At 40.8% G+C, this 19,582-nt stretch overlaps 1 protein-coding gene across 1 annotated transcript in view; it reads left to right on the forward strand.

Moving 5' to 3' along the window:
• whrna (whirlin a) overlaps positions 1-16,754 on the forward strand; it is a 386,194-nt gene extending 369,440 nt beyond the window's left edge. The window contains exons 10-13 of the mRNA XM_060935544.1: positions 1,785-2,253; positions 6,275-6,441; positions 6,922-7,044; positions 16,572-16,754. Coding sequence (XP_060791527.1) covers positions 1,785-2,253; positions 6,275-6,441; positions 6,922-7,044; positions 16,572-16,754 — 942 coding nt within the window. The remainder of the gene's footprint in view (positions 1-1,784; positions 2,254-6,274; positions 6,442-6,921; positions 7,045-16,571) is intronic.
• Positions 16,755-19,582: the final 2,828 nt, after the last annotated feature.

The raw sequence follows: 19,582 nt of genomic DNA on the forward strand, positions 1-19,582 counted from the left end.
ATTCCGTTACATTTTGTTCCCCCTCAAAAAAAATCAAATTCAATTAGTGTAATCATAATAAAAGTGAATGTTAAATGTGTTTAATGACTGAAATGGACACTTAACAGAACCAATTAGTAACGTTATCTACATTATATTAATATGTTTGTGGGACAATGTGAGATAAGACATATATCAAATGTAATATATTTTTGTAGTTATTAAAATTATGTTACTAATTACTGGCCACTGACGAGGACAAACGCTTTGTTCCTCGACATAATGTGCATTGCACGTAAACACTCTTGCCTTTTATTTCAAGTAATGAAAAGTCCTGGCTGTATTTCCAATGTGAAAGCGCAGTGCTGGGCTGACCGCTCGCCATCGCTGGGTCTTCCGATTGAAAGAGCGCGCAGTAGTGCAGTAGGCGTGGCCTACCTACGTCTGTTGTCCAAATCTACTCTGATTGGCTTACTGTGCCGTTGTCTCGTGTCTCCCCGCCCCACACGAAAGCAGAGTAAAGAAAGGCTGAACGAGCAGCGTGCCAGATGAGAACAGCTTTAATAAAGTAACGCATAGTATTTTATTGTAAGTAACGGGAACGGCGTTATAACGATGTAAAAAGTAATTAGTTAGATTACTCGTTACTAAAAAAAGTAACGCTGTTAGTAACGCCGTTATTTCTAACGCCGTTATTCCCATCACTGAATGTAACTATAAAAGCATGACACATTGTTCATTAGTCAATTAAAAATTGTAATCATCGATAACTTGCTGTGGTATAAGAGGAATAAACCATTTCAGGACATGCCATTATTGGAAAATAATACTTTCCTTGTAACACTTGACATTGGGATTGATCACATCATCCCGCTGTTGATTATTTTCCGATAACAGCGTGTCCCGTTATGTTGTATTGCTTACTTAACATATATACATTCGTGTACAATCAAAGCCACTCGTAACATATAACCAAAATCTCTGAAAAGAGTAATTATAGAGATTTAGAGTTTAATTTACGCACCACTAAAGATATTAATGAAAGCCTTCTACTAATATAAACGTTTATTGACACCCCTGCAACTGGCCCTAGACTGCTCTTAGATTATAAGCGAGCTTGATGAAGGCTGTCCGTTTTTCTCAGTCCGAGTAAATGTCAAAACCATTGACTGTGGTAATTGATCTACAGATGCGGTAGATGGAGATGAGTTCAAAACCTCACTACTGACGTATTTACGTAATGACGCGGTGTGCATGTGGTTGTCTCTTGGCTTCCAGCATTGTGAGGGCCGTGCTCTTTTGTCAGTGTGGGTAAGTGATATGTTAGCCCTCTAATGAAAACCAATCAACTTGTTTCCACGGCAACAGACACCTTCAAGCTGGGATTTGTGCGACTGGAGTTTTCCAGTGATTTCTGAGGGCCAGGAATGCCACTCAGACAGCTCCCATTCACCCCCTTTGATTAGTTTCTCTCTTTAGCCACTCCATCCATTCAATTTCTGCTCATGCTTTTTTTTTTTTTATTCATTTTTCAGTTTTTGTTCTGTTTTTTTTTTCCCTGGATGAATGAGTAAACCGGTTATTTCTCTGCTGGATAATTAAATGGTTAAATGATTTTGATGTCAAGAAGTAATTTGAGACTGGTGCTGTTTTAGTGTGTTTACTGTTTTCAGTGTGTGTGTGTGTCTTCTGATAAAAGCTCTGCTACGTTTACGAGTCTCCCATGATGTTTTTGTGCAAGACATATTCTGGACGTTTTGTATTTGAATTGGTTTAACATCCGATGCCCTGTTCTTCCATCCTAGGATGAGATGGGGTCAACCTCAGAGTCCCCACCTTCCTTCAAGCCCCCTCCTCCCCCTCGTGTACAGCGCCGCCCCAGTCGTAAACCCGCCCCCAGCAAATGCCCTCCGTCTGACTCCTCTAACTCTGACCTGCACTTCACTACCCCTTCCACTTCGTCTACCAAAGACTACACACAATCCAAACACCCTCCTGATGACCCAAAGAAGGGGCCTCAGTTGGCTCAGCTCTCCATGGTGAGTCAGCACTCGATTGGTCCTTTCCCACGCGTTCAGTCCCCCAGTAGGTTGAAACCGCCTCCAGCACCTGCAGTCCCAGCTCCCCCTGCTCCTCCACCACCCGTGAGTCCAGAAAAACCCAAAACCGCTCCTTCATCCCCATCTTCCAACCAGCACTTTGTCATGGTGGAGGTGCACAGGCCCAACGCAGAGCCTGATGTCAACGAGGTCAGACCACTTCCCCAGAGCAGAGGTGAGGAGATGCAGTATATCACACAGTTACTCATCAAAACATTCTGAGATCTCTGAGTTATTGGCATGACATACCATGGCTCTAAGATCATGGTGTAGTATCCAACAAAAAGACTTTGACATGCAATATATAAAACCACAGTTTTACAGGGAATTCAACACTTTTTGAAGCAGTCAGCTATAAGGCGAAGGTGGTGTATGTGTTTTGGCGCACACTATTAAGAAACTTTAACTATTAAGGAAAAAAAACAATGTATAACAAGGATAACACATTTTCTTTCATAAACATAACATTTTCAAGTGAAATAGGGCGCTGAGAAGAGATATATGGCTGGACTAGTTTTATACATCAGCATTACCGAGTTGTAAAAAGGGGCCATTAAAAGTGAACATGGAATCATCTAGCTCAGCATTTACTCAGTGATGGGAAGGGTTCGGAAGGGGGATGAAACACACTATTGGTTCATGGTTTATTGGCGATATTATTGGTTCATATCATCTTTACTCTGCATGCGCATGGTGAAGTAGATAAGAAAACAAGTCATGGCAAATTGACTGACAAATTAATGTCGCACAGTATTTATGTCGCACAGTATTACCACAGGCATGAGGCTGTCTAACATTTGTCTCTCCGTTTGTCTACTTACAGACAACACACATTGGCAGTATCAGTCTGTGTCAGACAGAGCAAGAGAGGAGGAAGTGTAGTAAGCGCTGAGGGATAATCCTTTTCTCAAGTCATATATACAGTACCAGTCAAACGTTTGGACACACCTACTCATTCACAGGATTTTCTGTATTTTGACTATTTTGTACCTTGTAGAGCAATACTGAAGACATCAAAACTATGAAATGACACATGGAACATATATGCAATTTTGTGGTAAACAAAAAAAGTGGAGGGAAAAAGGATGTTTCATATTTTAGATTCTTCAGCGTAGCCAGCGTTTACCTTGATGACATTTTTCACACTATTGGCATTATCTTAACCAGCTTCATGAGGTAGTCACCTGGAATACTTTTCAATTAACGGGTGTGTCTCGTCAAAAGTTAATTAGTGCAATTTCTTGCCTCCTTAATGCATTTGGAACCAAATGTGACCCCTCACCGAATCCAGGGACACATGTCGGCCGAAACGAATCCGAGATAATCGCAAAAGAAGCATTCGAAATTTGTGATTTGTTTTTTTCCATCATGTGCAAGTTGAGATCTTGAAGAATGCAATCAGTATTTCAGATAATAGATTGTTTTGTTGGAAAAGCATACATTTTTTGTTGCAAATTGTCTCGTTTTTGTCAGGACTGTAGCCTGCTGGGGGGTGTGGGTAAATTACCATATGGGCCATTCACATGATGATTTAAGTCTTTTGTTTTGTTTTTTTGCGAATCAGCTGTATGATGCGAGAATCAGCTGTATGATGCCATTTCAATTCTTTTTATTTTCTACTGGTTGGCCTCAAGTCCCTACTATCTGAATCATCCACTTTTTCTATGAGTGTTGATGGTGTGCTTGTTAAAAGACATGGGACATGGATTTTTTTCTGGGTATAATTATGTATAAAGGACATAAGAAATGCCATCTAAATCAATGCAGGGCGTCAAAAATGTGAAAATCATCACATTATTCAAGTTTTTTATACATCAGCGTAAAACAATGATTCGTTAATTAGCTGGGTGGTCATGTGACCCGTGACATCACAAAAACTTTCCAAGGAGCCAGCGCTTGGGAATCTAATGTAAACAGGTTACCGAAATGGACACCATCGACAGTGATATTCCCGATGTTTCACAGAGATGTGAAGTTAGACCCTATCAATTCGAACCGATAGCTGGAAATTCACATGAACATGGATCTTGTCTTTACTCTGACGGGTCAGATGATTCTGAGAGTGAGAGTTCATTCAATCCCCATGAAACTGAAAGCGGTCGGCTCGATAACACTTCCTGGTAAGTTAAAAACAATTCTGCTCAAAGGCTAATGATCTGTTGAAAGAAGTATTATTTTTGTATCATACACTGAAAGTTCATCATAGATCTAGCTAAAGTCCGTTGCAAGCTAGGTTTTTTTGCTGATATTTTTCGAGATTGATTGAGATACAATGCTTCCAGAGTCCGAGATGAAAACATTCAAAATGGCGAAACGAGTCAGAATTATGATAATCAATAATTGATACACCCAAAATTATAATACTAATCCTTACCGCATGAGGCCCATGGTAAAACCACACTTCCAGGAGGGGCTGCCGTCTGCCTCCCAAGCCGGCCGAGAGCGCTCCTCGTCGGGCACGGCCAGGTGGGCGAATGCCCTGGTCCGTCCGCCCTGTCTAAAAAATAATGGTACAACTCCGAGTGAAGGTATCAATGCGCTGTCGAAGCGCGCAGAAGGTGTTAGTACGCCTGTTATTATAGTGCGGACTTTCCATAGCATAGAAAATCACCACGTTTCAATTTGTGTAACTGAACTTGTTTCATGTCACTGGTCATATAAACCTATGTAAACAGGAAAAACGCGGAAGAGTTTGGTCGCATCTAACTACAGCCCCAAAAAATACTATTGGCCATGCTGAGCCTAGCTACATTGCTAACAGGAGTGACAGCGCGTCTGACTGACTGGGAGGTTGCAATACACCATGATGTTCAATGTACGTTAAACACTCTAAAAACGAAACAATTTTCTTGTCATCCAAGACACAAAAACTATTTTGTCGCATTCGTCATCATCACGATTCACACTTCTCCATATTCATCTACCCGCTTGTGCTGTACCCGAAAGTTTTTGTGACGTATGATCACGTGACAGCGGCTCTTCCGGTTGTAAAATATGCATATCGGAACTCGAGCAGAAATGCCATATAATCATCACGAATATAACGATTTTGCTGAATTTAATAGATAATTTTGTATTTGTTGATGCAATTATTTCATATTTTTAATGGAAAGAAACTGATATAGCGTGCATTTATGTTTCATGTCCCATGTCCTTTAAGCCTGCCCCTTTTGTCAAAAAAATCTCTTCTTTCTTTACTTTCAAATCTCAGTTGAAGACGTATCTCTTCCATGAGCATTTTTCTTCCTCTCTTACTGTTTAGTCCCCCGTCCCGTAAAGCGACCTTGGGATACTGAAAGGCGCGAAAGGAATTTAACTTATTAAAAATTTGACATTATATTCCATATATAAAAGTGCAGAAAGCCATCCAAGTTATGAGTTTAATGGTCAAATCAAGGTTTTCATTCGTTAATGTACTAAGTTTGGAAATTTACTCAGGAGCACAAGTAGGACACGAAGGGTTTTGTTTTGTTTTTCCAAACTTGAGCGATTTTCATGTAACCACTCGTACAAGCGTGCTTAATAAATGAAGGCCATTAAATGTAACTGTAAATAGATTAGTGTACAGTTATTGTTGGTAAATTGCTGTGGTATAAGTGGAATAAAACACTGAGACATGATGTTATAGCAAAAATAATCAACCTTTGTGTGGTACCCGAATCACATCACATCACTGGTTATTGTTTTTTTGTTTGTTTGTTTGTTTGTTTGTTTGTTTTTTCAGAATTACATGCACTGTAATGGTTTTCTTCCTTGCTTAGCACCTTTCTTGCCTTGTTGATAACTTGTCAAAGTGTTCAAGAAAAATTTGCATCAAAGCTAAATGATTGTGGTAAAAGTTGCAAAAAAAAAAAATCAGACTGCTGATTTAAATAATATTTTTGTATTAAATGCAGTCCTGTCCTCGAAAAAAAAACCCACAAACATTTCTGTCTTGGAACGAGCTCAGAGCTTATTAATTTAGCTCTTATGTAATAAGAAACTCCACATCACTATAGCAACAAATGTTGTGTCGACATGCAGATCATTCTGATAATAAATTTATGCTCCTTCCAGCTACGGCTTTGGTTTTGATGCTTTGTTCTTGCACTTATCAGGATCTTGGATTTCATTTCTCAAAACAAGAGGATATGTCATACACAAATGAATTCTTTGCAGTACAAAATGACTCCTGTATGTATATATCTGCACTGCAGGATCCACTCTGTCTCAGTTCTCGGACAGTGGACAGGCGCTGAGCGAGGACAGCGGTGTGGACATCGCGGAGTCGGGACGGCTGAGCAAGGAGAGCAGTCCACGTCCTGCCCGAACTCGGCCAGTGAGAGAGAGCGCAGGGGGAGGGGAGGGGAGCGCCATAAAACCGGTGAGACCGAGAGAAACAGAGAGAATGAGAAAACTCGCATCTGAGGGGGAAAAAAAAAAAGTCTAAAAGTGAAAATAGATGAATGTGTGAGCAGAGCTATTTTGTAAGGATCGTGTGCCTGAGCCGAGTTGAAACATCACACTTTGATATCATGCTTCATATTTGTTTCCCGTTCACCTCCTTTTAGTTTCATGTCATCTCATGTCATTTAAGCAAAATGCTGAAAACGAGCTCTACTGTATGTCTACACGGAGAATACTGTTTTACAGATGAACACATGGCTCCGGTAGGAGCACAGATTGTCACCTTTTGAAATGATCGTCGGTGGGATTTTTGTGTGTGTTCGGTTGTCAAATCTCAGAAGGCAAAGTCTGTTCTGAAAGCCAAATTTGTACGTCTGAAGTTTCAGAAATTTCTCAATTCATGAATATTCTTGTCTTTCTGTTTCTCTCGGTGTAAATATGGCTGTAACTCTGACAGCCCGGTCTACTGGAGCCCACGTCAACTCTGGTGCGAGTGCCGAAGAGCGCCAGCACCCTGGGTATCGCGATTGAAGGCGGAGCCAACACACGCCAGCCCCTGCCACGCATCGTCACCATACAAGTGCGTAACATCACACGTTCGCACTCATTACATTCCCTCTGGAAGAAAAATAACTGGCGAAATGAATTAATCTTGCTTAATTATGTACATTTATTAAGCTGGATTTCCAAAATATTTTATTGATTGTACAACCCCGATTCCAAAAAAGTTGGGACAAAGTACAAATTGTAAATAAAAACGGAATGCAATGATGTGGAAGTTTCAAAATTCCATATTTTATTCAGAATAGAACATAGATGACATATCAAATGTTTAAACTGAGAAAATGTATCATTTAAAGAGAAAAATTAGGTGACTTTAAATTTCATGACAACAACACATCTCAAAAAAGTTGGGACAAGGCCATGTTTACCACTGTGAGACATCCGCTTTTCTCTTTACAACAGTCTGTAAACATCTGGGGACTGAGGAGACAAGTTGCTCAAGTTTAGGGATAGGAATGTTAACCCATTCTTGTCTAATGTAGGATTCTAGTTGCTCAACTGTCTTAGGTCTTTTTTGTCGTATCTTCCGTTTAATGATGCGCCAAATGTTTTCTATGGGTGAAAGATCTGGACTGCAGGCTGGCCAGTTCAGTACCCGGACCCTTCTTCTACGCAGCCATGACGCTCTAATTGATGCAGTATGTGGTTTGGCATTGTCATGTTGGAAAATGCAAGGTCTTCCCTGAAAGAGACGTCGTCTGGATGGGAGCATATGTTGCTCTAGAACCTGGATATACCTTTCAGCATTGATGGTGTCTTTCCAGATGTGTAAGCTGCCCATGCCACACGCACTAATGCAACCCCGTACCATCAGAGATGCAGGCTTCTGAACTGAGCGCTGATAACAACTTGGGTCGTCCTTCTCCTCTTTAGTCCGAATGACACGGCGTCCCTGATTTCCATAAAGAACTTCAAATTTTGATTCGTCTGACCACAGAACAGTTTTCCACTTTGCCACAGTCCATTTTAAATGAGCCTTGGCCCAGAGAAGACATCTGCGCTTCTGGATCATGTTTAGATACGGCTTCTTCTTTGAACTATAGAGTTTTAGCTGGCAACGGCGGATGGCACAGTGAATTGTGTTCACAGATAATGTTCTCTGGAAAGATTCCTGAGCCCATTTTGTGATTTCCAATACAGAAACATGCCTGTATGTGATGCAGTGCCATCTATTGCCCGAAGATCACGGGCACCCAGTATGGTTTTCCAGCCTTGACCCTTACGCACAGAGATTCTTCCAGATTCTCTGAATCTTTTGATGATATTATGCACTGTAGATGATGATATGTTCAAACTCTTTGCAATTTTACACTGTCGAACTCCTTTCTGATATTGCTCCACTATTTGTCAGCGCAGAATTAGGGGGATTGGTGATCCTCTTCCCATCTTTACTTCTGAGAGCCGCTGCCACTCCAAGATGCTCTTTTTATCCCCAGTCATGTTAATGACCTATTGCCAATTGACCTAATGAGTTGCAATTTGGTCCTCCAGCTGTTCCTTTTTTGTACCTTGAACTTTTCCAGCCTCTTATTGTCCCTGTCCCAACTTTTTTGAGATGTGTTGCTGTCATGAAATTTCAAATGAGCCAATATTTGGCATGAAATTTCAAAATGTCTCACTTTCGACATTTGATATGTTGTCTATGTCCTATTGTGAATACAATATCAGTTTTTGAGATTTGTAAATTATTGCATTCCGTTTTTATTTACAATTTGTACTTTGTCCCAACTTTTTTGGAATCAGGGTTGTAAAGAGGAACAATCAAAGTTATCGACAAGCTGCATGGCAAAATTAACTCACTTGTGTGATGGAAGAAAATTCAGATTCTGAAAGTTCTTAACTGAAAATTGGTGTCTGTTTTTACGTGTAACTGGAATTACATCTGGTTACACTCAAAAGTCAGAAAGCCTACCTTTCACATCTTTCACACACACGAGTCTCTCGAGTTTACACAGAATGAAATATAGCGCTTATTTATTGCTGCTCTGTTTGTCAGTCAGTTAAAATAGTTTAACTAATTAAAAGCTACATGATTTGAAAAGCAGTCATGCTACTGTAACGATCTCTGGGCTCGTTTGGTTTTCCTGTTTTATGTTGGCTCCTCCCACCTGCTCACCTAAGGCTTGCCTCACCTGGTTCAGTTGCTACAGATGACTTGCTACGTCATGAGCGTCCGTTAGGGTGCATCAGTTGCCCTCACTTTCATAAAACCTGATGCATTTTTGTTTGGGTGTTCCTTTTCACCAATAAAGACATCCTGTAAAATTTTTTGACCATATTCAAAAGTCTAATGGCAGCACCATAAGGTTCATTTTTTGCCAAAAAACGCTTATTTTATGTTTTCGCGTAAGGTTTGAATCACAATGACTCCATTTATTGATTTCTTGTGACCCAGAGATCATGTTAAGAACCTTTGCAAGGGATTGAGAAGCATTAATGTGATTCATAATACTGTTATTAATATTATTAATATTAATTAATATTAATATTGTTTAAAAGTAGTTGAACAATGATTCATTGAACAGCTAAAACTCAAACTGTGCTTGATAATATACGGTATTTAGAATATGTACTAAAAATGTGGATCTAAGATATTTGGTACCGTATACTCTATAAGGTGCCATAATGTTTCATGAAAAGTGATCGAAATTTTGTCATAAAAGTCATAAAATAGCAGCTTTTTCCATAACTTTGAGCTCCTGGTGCCACCATTAAACTTTTGAATTTTGTCAAAATATTTCACCCAGTGTGTTTTCTTACCAAAAGGAACATAAAAACAAAAATGCATCATGATCGGAGGAACTTTTCATTTTTAGGGGGCAACTGACGCACCCGTCCGTCATGATGGTGGATATACAAAGCAACTAGGATGGCAGCCGCTCAAAGCGTGTCTGTAAACAGTGCCGAATTTTTTCAGTATTACCATGACTTGAACAGTCGAGTGAAGATTCGATACAAAGAGAAGATAGATATGTGTGGTTTTGACCCATATTATTTAAAAAAGTCAGATTTTTCTGAAGATAAGACGCTCCTACCGACCATCGAGTACCCAGATCAGTTTGGAAACCTTAAATTTATGGAAGTTTCGAAATAATATTACTTTGTTTCAGTCAAAATTGACTGACCTGGTATTAATTTCTCAGCTTCAGTCATGGTGTCTTGGATGTCTTAGAACTCCACGGGCGATCTATCGCATGCGGCTTTTGGAAATTCAGCTGTCTTCCTCCAACTTTGAGCTCTTTGGTGTCGTTCGGCTGCCGCAGAATAAAGTCTAACCTTGGCCGAAACATAGCCCATTTTCTGACTGGGTGCCCAGTCTGGATTGTTTCTATCGTATCATTTTGCTGGCGCTCCTAGAAGCGAAATGGTAATACACGTGTTAAAATTATGACAACGACCGAGTGAACCATGACAAGAGAACACTCATTTTATATCAAAATTCTAGCAACACAAAATAAAATTCTTCCACGATATTATCGAGAAAGGTTTTGAATCTCACCTGAGATAAAATAATTACCGTAAACACGAGCTGTTTTGGTTTGAGCCTCTGTTAGATCAGCCCTGCCCATGTTGTTCAGCCGTGCTCGTCTCCTCTCCGTCCTAAGCCTCAGAGTTTCCTCACCCTCTTTCCGACGGAATTCTAAAAAATCGGAACGTCCCACGGTCACGAGTACTGTTGTGACCACAACCATATACAGTACAAAGATATGGCAGAGCTAAAAGAACACTTAAAGCAGCGGAAAAACAAAGAGAGTTGTGCACACATGACTATGTTTTGTATGGAGTGTCGCTTGACCCCGCATTTGTATCTCCACCAACGTGGCTGACATCCGGGTTTCTATTTTGCTTTGACGTCCCTTGGAAGTCAAGGATAGAGGCAGAACCAGGCAAGACAAACGTCAGGTGAGCAGGTGGGAGGAGGCGACACAAAACAGGAAAACCAGACAGGCCCAGAGATCATTATACAACTGAAAATCTCACTAGCTAATCGATTCCTGTTATAGTGCTGTAGTAGCTATACTTCTGTGTCTGGCCAGAAGTATGTGACCGTTAGACCATCACACCCTTATATCCTTTTTAAACATCCCATTTCAGATTTAGTCCCCCTTTCTTGTGCCACACTTCTGGGAAGGCTTTCCACTAGCTTTTGGAAAGTGGCTGTGTGTTCATTCAGCCACATACGTATTCGTGAGATCAGGCACCGATGTCCAGTGAGGAAACCTGGGGTGCGGTCAGTGTTCCAATTGATCCCACAGGTATTCAGTGGGGTTGAGGTCAGGGTTCTGTACAGGACACGCGAGTTCTTCTTGGCAAACCATGGACTTCATGGACTTTGCTTTGTGCATGGTGGCATTGTCATGCTGGTGTTCCTAACATATTCAGGCTCCTTACATGTATTGAAGGGAAATCTTTATTCTATAGTATTCTATAGCCTACACCAACATTCTGGACAACTCTGGGATGAAAACTTTGTGTTTGGGAAAGACTCACATATGGGTGTGTGTTCATGTGTCCAAAGCACTTCCAGTTTTACGTGTGAGAAATGGGTCCTGTGAGAAACTTTTATCAACTTCAGGGTTAAGGTTATCTATTTTCATTAGAATAGCTTTCGTCCTTCCGCTCGACACGTAAAAGTACGTTTCAGGATTCATTGTCATTTAAATTCTCCAGGCAGGGCAGATAAAAAAAAAAAATAAAAAAAAACCTGCTATGCCTCCTAAACTCCGAAAGAATTTGAAAGGCAGAATATAGGAGTTCAGTTAAGAGCTCCCTGCCATCTGTCACATAATGGCCTAATGAGAGCAAGGGCACCTCAACTCGGTGACAAAAGAACCGTATGGGGTATCGTCAAACAGCGAAGGTTCATTCATGCTTCCATGTGAAAGGCACTTGCAGTTCAGAAAAGTCACCTTTCCAAAACTAAAGCATCTAAGTTGGCCTTGCACCGCCACTGGGATTGGTACATCTTATGATAAAAACATGTCAAATTTTAGCTTGAGATTTTTCCCTTTCTCTTCAATTAAATTATGCTTGTAAACGAGACTAATGCAGGAACAAGCTGGAGACACTTCATATTTCCAACGTCAGTCGAGTTTAGAGTCTGTGAAAAGGTGTTTGTCAGTAAACCCGCTGGAGACGAGCAGGCTACAAACATGGACAGCTCGGGCCACAACTCCCAGCACACACAGCGCCCTGTATTTCCCACCTTCTGACTCTCAGCTGACATTCATTTCCTCATCACCTGTCTCAGTACTTAAACCCCAGTCACGCAAGCACGCATTGTGAAGTATTGTTCTGGTTTTTCCGTACATACCAAGCCTTGTTATTCTCTGACTGCCTTTCTGCCTGTTTGACCTTTGCTAGTGTTTTCTCGTTTCCTCGATTTCTGTTGTGCCCACGTTACTCTGTTCGCCGATCGCCCGACCTTAGCTTGTTCTTTGACTACGATTCCTGTCTCTCGTTTTGGCTTGGTTTGCTATTCTAAAGCTGTCTTCCGCCACACGTACATCCGTAAGTGCCTGCGTACTCACAGTGTTGAAGGACAGGTCACTGATTAAAAAGATTTCACGGTTTATGATCTACATGCTATGCTACAGACATTTTTCTCTTTAGTTGAGCGTAAAGCAGCTCTGTTCTCTAAACTAACAGGTTAATTAGCTGCAAACAAAATGGCACACGGATGCTCTTTACAAGTCTAAAAGATGAGTAATTATGTCTCATTTATTATTAAATACAATACAGACGAGTTTTGTTCAGTTGACTGAATTAGTTTGCTTTTTATCAATAATCTTGCAGTTAGAGTCACAAGCTGTTGGAAATCTGATGATGTGCTGTTTGGCTGTTAGCTGCTAGTTGGATTGCTCCCTTCTGTGCTAATGACTCATGACTAGCAAAAAAAAAGGGGGAATATGGCAAAAAAAAAGCAATAGCAAGCTCAATGTGTAACCTTGAATAAAGTGTTTTGACACAGACGTGGTGTCGTATAAACAAAGACAATAGTTCATTTATAGTTTCTGGACAAGCAGGAGTTCATCAGCGGCTATTCTGAATAGATTTTAATTAAAGTGTACTTTGGTAGAGATATGGTATGGAGCTGTATTATGATATATTGCATTCATCTCCATTAGCATTACTGCAGAGGATTCAATATTGCCTACACACTCATCGGGCACTTTATTAGGAAAACGAAACTAAGACTGGGTTGGGTCCCCTTTGCTCTCAGAATAGCTTCGAATCATTATGGCCTAGAGTCCGCAAGGTATTGGAAATATCCCATTGAGATTCTGGTCCGTGTTGACATGGTTGCATCACAAAATTGCTGCAGATTTGGCAGCCGAACATTCGTGCTGCGACTCTCTTGTGCTACAATGCCCCGGTGGTGCTCTTTTGAATTCAGAGCTGGTGATCGTTGAGGCGATTGAATTACACTGAACTCATTGTCATGTTCATGCAGCCAATTTGAGATGACTTGTGCTTTGTGACCTAGCACATTACCATGCGATTTGAAGATGTGTAAATCGTGTCCTTAAAGGGATGTGCATATGGTCAGCAACAATACTCAGATACTTAACCCTTTGATGCAAAACATATGCACACCCCTTCTAATGCACAACATGGGTCAAAAATGACCCGCATTCATTTTCCAGGTTATTTCATGCTGACTGAGTTTTTCTTTGCTCTATCTTTTGAAATCAATTTATTTTATGATTGAATATTCCAAGTATTCTTTAAATATCTTGTTTTTAATTACCACAAATCATTAATTAATTTTTTTCTTTCCTACTTTATGAACAAAAATACTTTTTATATTACTACACATGGGTCATCCAAGTGTGATTTAAACTTAAATGTCTTAATACTATAATAATAATTTGTTTCGAGTAATTACTTTAGCAGTGAATGGGGCCAGTTATTTATTTATTAACTATGTAGTTAGCTAAGCCAACTACAATAAAATTAGCTAACTAAAGTAGAATATGTCAACAGCTCGGTAGCTAATAATACTTGGAACTTTCTGACAAGTAGTCTACTCACTCTCAAGAGAACCTAAACATAATCAATTTTTTTCTAAGGTAATGTTCGAACAATTGAAAAACATTACTTCCATGTATGAGATGGGCAAAGGGCGCTGTGCTGAGCTGTGAAATGTCCGACACAAGCACAATTCACAGTTCCCACCAAACGCTGGAGTAAATGCATCCGGGTCGGTTCTGACCCATGTGTGTAAACTTGATGTAGAATTACAAAAGCTGTGCTTGTTCATAACTTAAGAAAGGAAAAATAAAAATGATGATTTGTGCTAAACAAAAACCAGATATTTACTGCATATTTGGAAAAGTAAATGACAAAATGAATTTATTTCAAAAGTAGATCATAGAAACACTCAGCCATACATGAAATAACCTGGAAAATGAATGCAGGTCGTTTTTGACCCATGTTGTGCATTAGAAGGGTAGTGATACAAAAAGGGGTTTTATTCAAAAAGTAAGAAAGGAAAAAATAAAATAAGGATGTATGATGATCAAAAACAAGTTAATTGAGGAATACCTTGAATACTGAATGATGGAATTAATTTATTGCAAAGATATAGAAGATAAAAACTCAGCCCGGTCACTTTTGACCCATGTTTTGCATCAAAGGGTTAAAGAAGCCAGTGTATGCCAAGAAACCATTCGCCACACCATTCCACCCCCACCAGCAGCCTGAACTTTTGACAAAAGTCAGGTTGGATCCATGAATTCATGCTGTTGAGGCCGAATTCTCAGCCTGTATTTTGCAGCAGAAGTCGAGATTCGTTTGACCAGCATCTTCAGCGCAACAATTTCAGGTATCAGTGAGTCTCTTCTTACCTGACAGGAGTGGAACTTGATTTGGGCTTCGATTGTTAGAGCAAATCCACCGCCGCTTTTCCATTGCGGCTTCTTGGAGCAGTGCTAGTACTATGGGCAACGCGCGTATAAAAATAAAGAGTGGTTTATTTTCCAAGTAACTCAGAACAAGCTCTCTATCGTAGACGCGGACACGCGGTTGAAAATTGTTTGCACTTCGCCGCCGCTCTTGCTCCAGGTGGGCCGGCTGTACTGTATATCACGTTAACCAGACATCCATCAATCTTTCAATTAGGCTGCCAGACAATTGGCTATGACATGGTAATCACGTTCATCACTAAACTAAACATGGCAACATATTCACTGTTCACAACTTGAAACCACGAATCTAGTATTTCATTGACGTAAAGTGCATTGCATTGGAATCTTATCAACATAAATAATTTAAATAAATTCATAAACTGAGAGTTCAAAAACGGCTCCAACACACCAAGTTTTGATGTGTTGTGCATTTTGAGGTGCTTTTCTACTCACCACAGTTGTAAAGAGTGGTGATTTGGCCATATAATGTAGCTTCCCACAGTTGTAGCAGAGTTGTTCACTTTATTCCCTCATCCACACATGAATGTGAGTAATGCAGTTGGACACCTTGGAGTTATATAACACCATGAGGAATGTATGTGTGTTATTGTTTTTTAAATATACATATAACATAAATCCGGGGCGGCACGGTGGTGTAGTGGTTAGCGCTGTCGCCTCACAGCAAGAAGGTCCGGGTTCGAGCCCCGTGGCCGGCGAGGGCCTTTCTGTGCGGAGTTTGCATGTTCTCCCCGTGTCCGCGTGGGTTTCGTCTGGGTGCTCCGGTTTCCCCCACAGTCCAAAGACATGCAGGTTAGGTTAACTGGTGACTCTAAATTGACCGTAGGTGTGAATGTGAGTGTGAATAGTTGTCTGTGTCTATGTGTCAGCCCTGTGATGACCTGGCGACTTGTCCAGGGTGTACCCCGCCTTTCGCCCGTAGTCAGCTGGGATAGGCTCCAGCTTGCCTGCGACCCTGTAGAACAGGATAAAGCGGCTACAGATAATGAGATGAGACATAAATCCACCTTGCCAACAGACATGATTATATAAGTCTAAATGAGCTTACTGGGGGAAAGGTGGTGTGTCTGGAGCAGTGATAGTGTGCAAGCGTATAGAGATCTGGGTTTTGTGTTGTGAGGTGATTGCATGTATCATGAGCGGGAGAGAAAGCTGGAGCTCTTAGAGCCTAATGTGCAATAAAAAGTACTCATTATGGCTGGTTTGGCTACAAATGAATACATTGAATAAAAGGCTCAATGGAGAGACGGGAGGACGGAAAGAGCTTTTAATGACGTGAGGGATGCGGAAAGAGAGAGAGAGAGTGAGATGCTCAAGAGGAGGTGACAGATAGCCAGGCAGCCAGGAGTAGATTTTAATTCCCTGGCCACGAGCGGTTCATCAGCACTAGAAATGGGTGAGGCAAAAGCAGCATCTGTGGAAAAGATAGAGCTGAAGGCTTTGTATTTCTTTTTATCATTTTCTATTTTGTCACAAGGTTTCATCAGACCGTTTCATCTGGCTATAGCAATTTCCATTTTTAATACCGCTCGTCTTTCCATATGCCTGCACATTTTCATGCTAATTATTAACAACGTTTGTATTTATGAATAAACCAGTTCTGTCTCCCTTTCAGAGAGGAGGCTCAGCTCATAACTGCGGGCAGCTGAAGGTGGGCCAGGTGATTCTGGAGGTGAACGGGATCTCTCTGAGAGGACAAGAGCATCGAGAAGCAGCCTGCCTCATCGCCGAGGCCTTCAAGACCAAAGAGAAGGACTACATTGACTTCCTCATCACGGAGTTCAATGTGGCATTGTAAGACCTCTCAGGCGTTCAAGAGGACGAGAACTGAAACTCTTTTTGGCATGAAGCCACCACTAGTTCTCGGCAAGCTGATCTCCTCTTATCAGATATAGTCTGAAGGTAGACATTCTCAGTGTAGATATTGTATAAAGCCACCTGGTGAACCCCAGCTTTATCATTTTGAACATGACAAACTGGTACAAGGCACTGCTCAGTCTGATCACAACCATATCTTTGGATCGTATCTGTCTTTGCTTGTGTCCCTTTTTACACCAGATACTTCCCTAGTCATAGAACACAACTTTCAGCTCATTCCCTATGTCGGAATTTGCTTCTTTAACCACTATATTGCATTCAGCTCAGATTTCTAGAATTTTATAAAAGAATGCACTCCTTGTCACTATTTTTTTGATCATGACGCAAACCCAAGATGCTGGCATTATATGTTATGAGTATTCAGGACTATCTACACAGGCAGGAATTAGAATAACTGTATTATCAAGACATGTAGTTAGACATCCATCCAAATCAGCTCCTTTTATTTCTTTTATAAGCCATATGGCTCAGGGCAGACAGATTTTCACAGTCAAATGCAATTAGATTTCACAAAAAGGCTTCACGTTAGTATTTAGTCATAGACTTAACTGGCTGGCTGGATGGCAGAATTTACAATAAATCTGTTTCCTGTCTTCTTGTACAGTTCTGTGGACGTTCCTTCATGTGTGTAAGCCTCCAAAACATAGTGTTTATGTATCTGCTAATCCGTCATCTCGATGAATGCAGTAGATTTGATGAAACTAGTATTTCATTAGATTAGATTTAGCCATTCTTTTGTATGTTAATTATTTGCGTAAAGACAGGCCAACTGTCGGATTCACTCTGAGAAGCCACAACTGTGTTGTCTGTTACTCGTACATGCCTAGCAGCTTTATTTGCTCTCTGTTTAACATGAGGTGACTTGTATGTCAGTCTTGAGTCTGTTTTTTAAATCAGTGTTTCCATATACCTGATGCTTCTGGTTCTGAAAATGTAATATGCAGTTATATGAGAGAGGGACACACGTGTATAAAAGCAGTGTGTTGTTTATTTAGGGCGATCCATAAATTGTTATCGGAGTCCATTGCTGGGGTCAGAACACAGACGGAGAGCAACAAACCAGGATAAAATAAGGGAATCCATCCATCCATCCATTATTTATATTGTTTATCCATCTGGTCATAGGAGAAGGTGGAGCCAATCCCAGTCGACTTCAGGTGAGAGACAGGTCACCAGTCTAACGCAGGGCTAACACAGAGACAACCAACCGTTCACACTCACATTCACACCTACGGGCAATTTAGAGTAGCCAGTTGACCTAATCCGCATGTTTTTGGACTGTGGGAAGAAATCCACATACTGTAGAACCTTCTTGGTGACAGTGCTAACAAACTAATGCACCACTGTGCCGCCTGCAACAGAAGTCAAAACCAGGAAATTATCTACACATAACTAGAAAACAAGGCTTGGACTTAGTGAGACAAAGGCATGATGAGATTTTGTCTGTGTCTTGAACCAAAGGAACAGGATGATAGAAATAGGCTAATTATTTAAAGGCTAAACACAGAACAGGTGCACACATTAGATAACAAAGCAATAGCAGACGGGTGCAGAGAGAAGACCAAAACAAAGGCACATGGCAATGTAAACAAAAAGCACGTGGATTGAGCGTAAAACAAGACACGAGAGCAGTGCTGGGAAACACGTCACATGCTGAGAGGAAGGAATTTGTGACAATGTCATATTTGTACATTAAGGGCCCGTTTACACGAGGACGCTGTCGGGTAAAAACGACTAAATATTTTATCGGAAGTGCCTTTCGTCTACACGGGAACGGCGTTTCCGAAGCTGAAAAACGGAGAAAACTGAAAACGCCTTCCAGAGTGGATAAGTTAAAAACAGCCCCCGTTGCATATCCGTCTAAACTACCCAATACTCTGCTCAGATCTGCTCACGTCGGGTACGCGTTTACGTCATACATATGTCATATACTGTACATGCCAGCCCGGGAAGTAAGAAAGTAAGTAAAAAAGTAAGAGCATGTCTGATTACATCGATCCAACAGACCTTCAAGCTGCTCTGGCAGCTTTAATAAACGTCCAGGAGTCCTTCGAACATCTATACCGAATCTGCACATATACCGTTAATGAACAGAGGCGGGTATAGCATGCTCTTACTTTTTTACTTACTTTCTTACTTACCATAGCCAGAGTAGTCAAAGTTTTCGCGGCGCATACATATCGGAGGTCTTTCACAGCACCACCTAGCCGCCTGGCATGCACATCCAATTGAATTCCACACATTTATGCGTCACCATATAGACGCAGATTTCCTCCTTGTAAACGGTCGTGTAGACGCGGAAAAAAGTGAGAACGAAAACGGACTTTTGCGTTTTTGTTTCAGACCGTCCCCGTGTAAAGTGGGCCTAATACATCTGCTTAGCCGGTCTGCTGTGAACCAGATTGCTGCTTGGCTGCCGTGTGTAGCGCAGCATGCACTGGTTACAGCATCGAGGTGTCTTTCTACCATAAAGCACATTAGGTTTAATGTTTATATACCAGAACATTTTTGTTTTCTGAAAGTAAGTAGGAAGGAGAGCTTTTTTTTTTTAATGAATGAATGAATGAATGAAAAATTAATCTGCTTGTCCCTGGTGCTTGGATGATAGTTTTTTTTATTATCATTTATGCCGTGGCGATGTCCGTCCATCCCGAGAAGGTTGCTCACCTTCTGAAATCAACCCCTCTCACAATTTTTGGAGGAATTTCACGAAACTTGGCAAAAGGCATTGTTATATGTCAGTAGTAC

The sequence above is a fragment of the Neoarius graeffei genome, chromosome 12, assembly GCF_027579695.1.
Source record: "Neoarius graeffei isolate fNeoGra1 chromosome 12, fNeoGra1.pri, whole genome shotgun sequence".
In the NCBI taxonomy this organism is placed as follows: domain Eukaryota; kingdom Metazoa; phylum Chordata; class Actinopteri; order Siluriformes; family Ariidae; genus Neoarius; species Neoarius graeffei.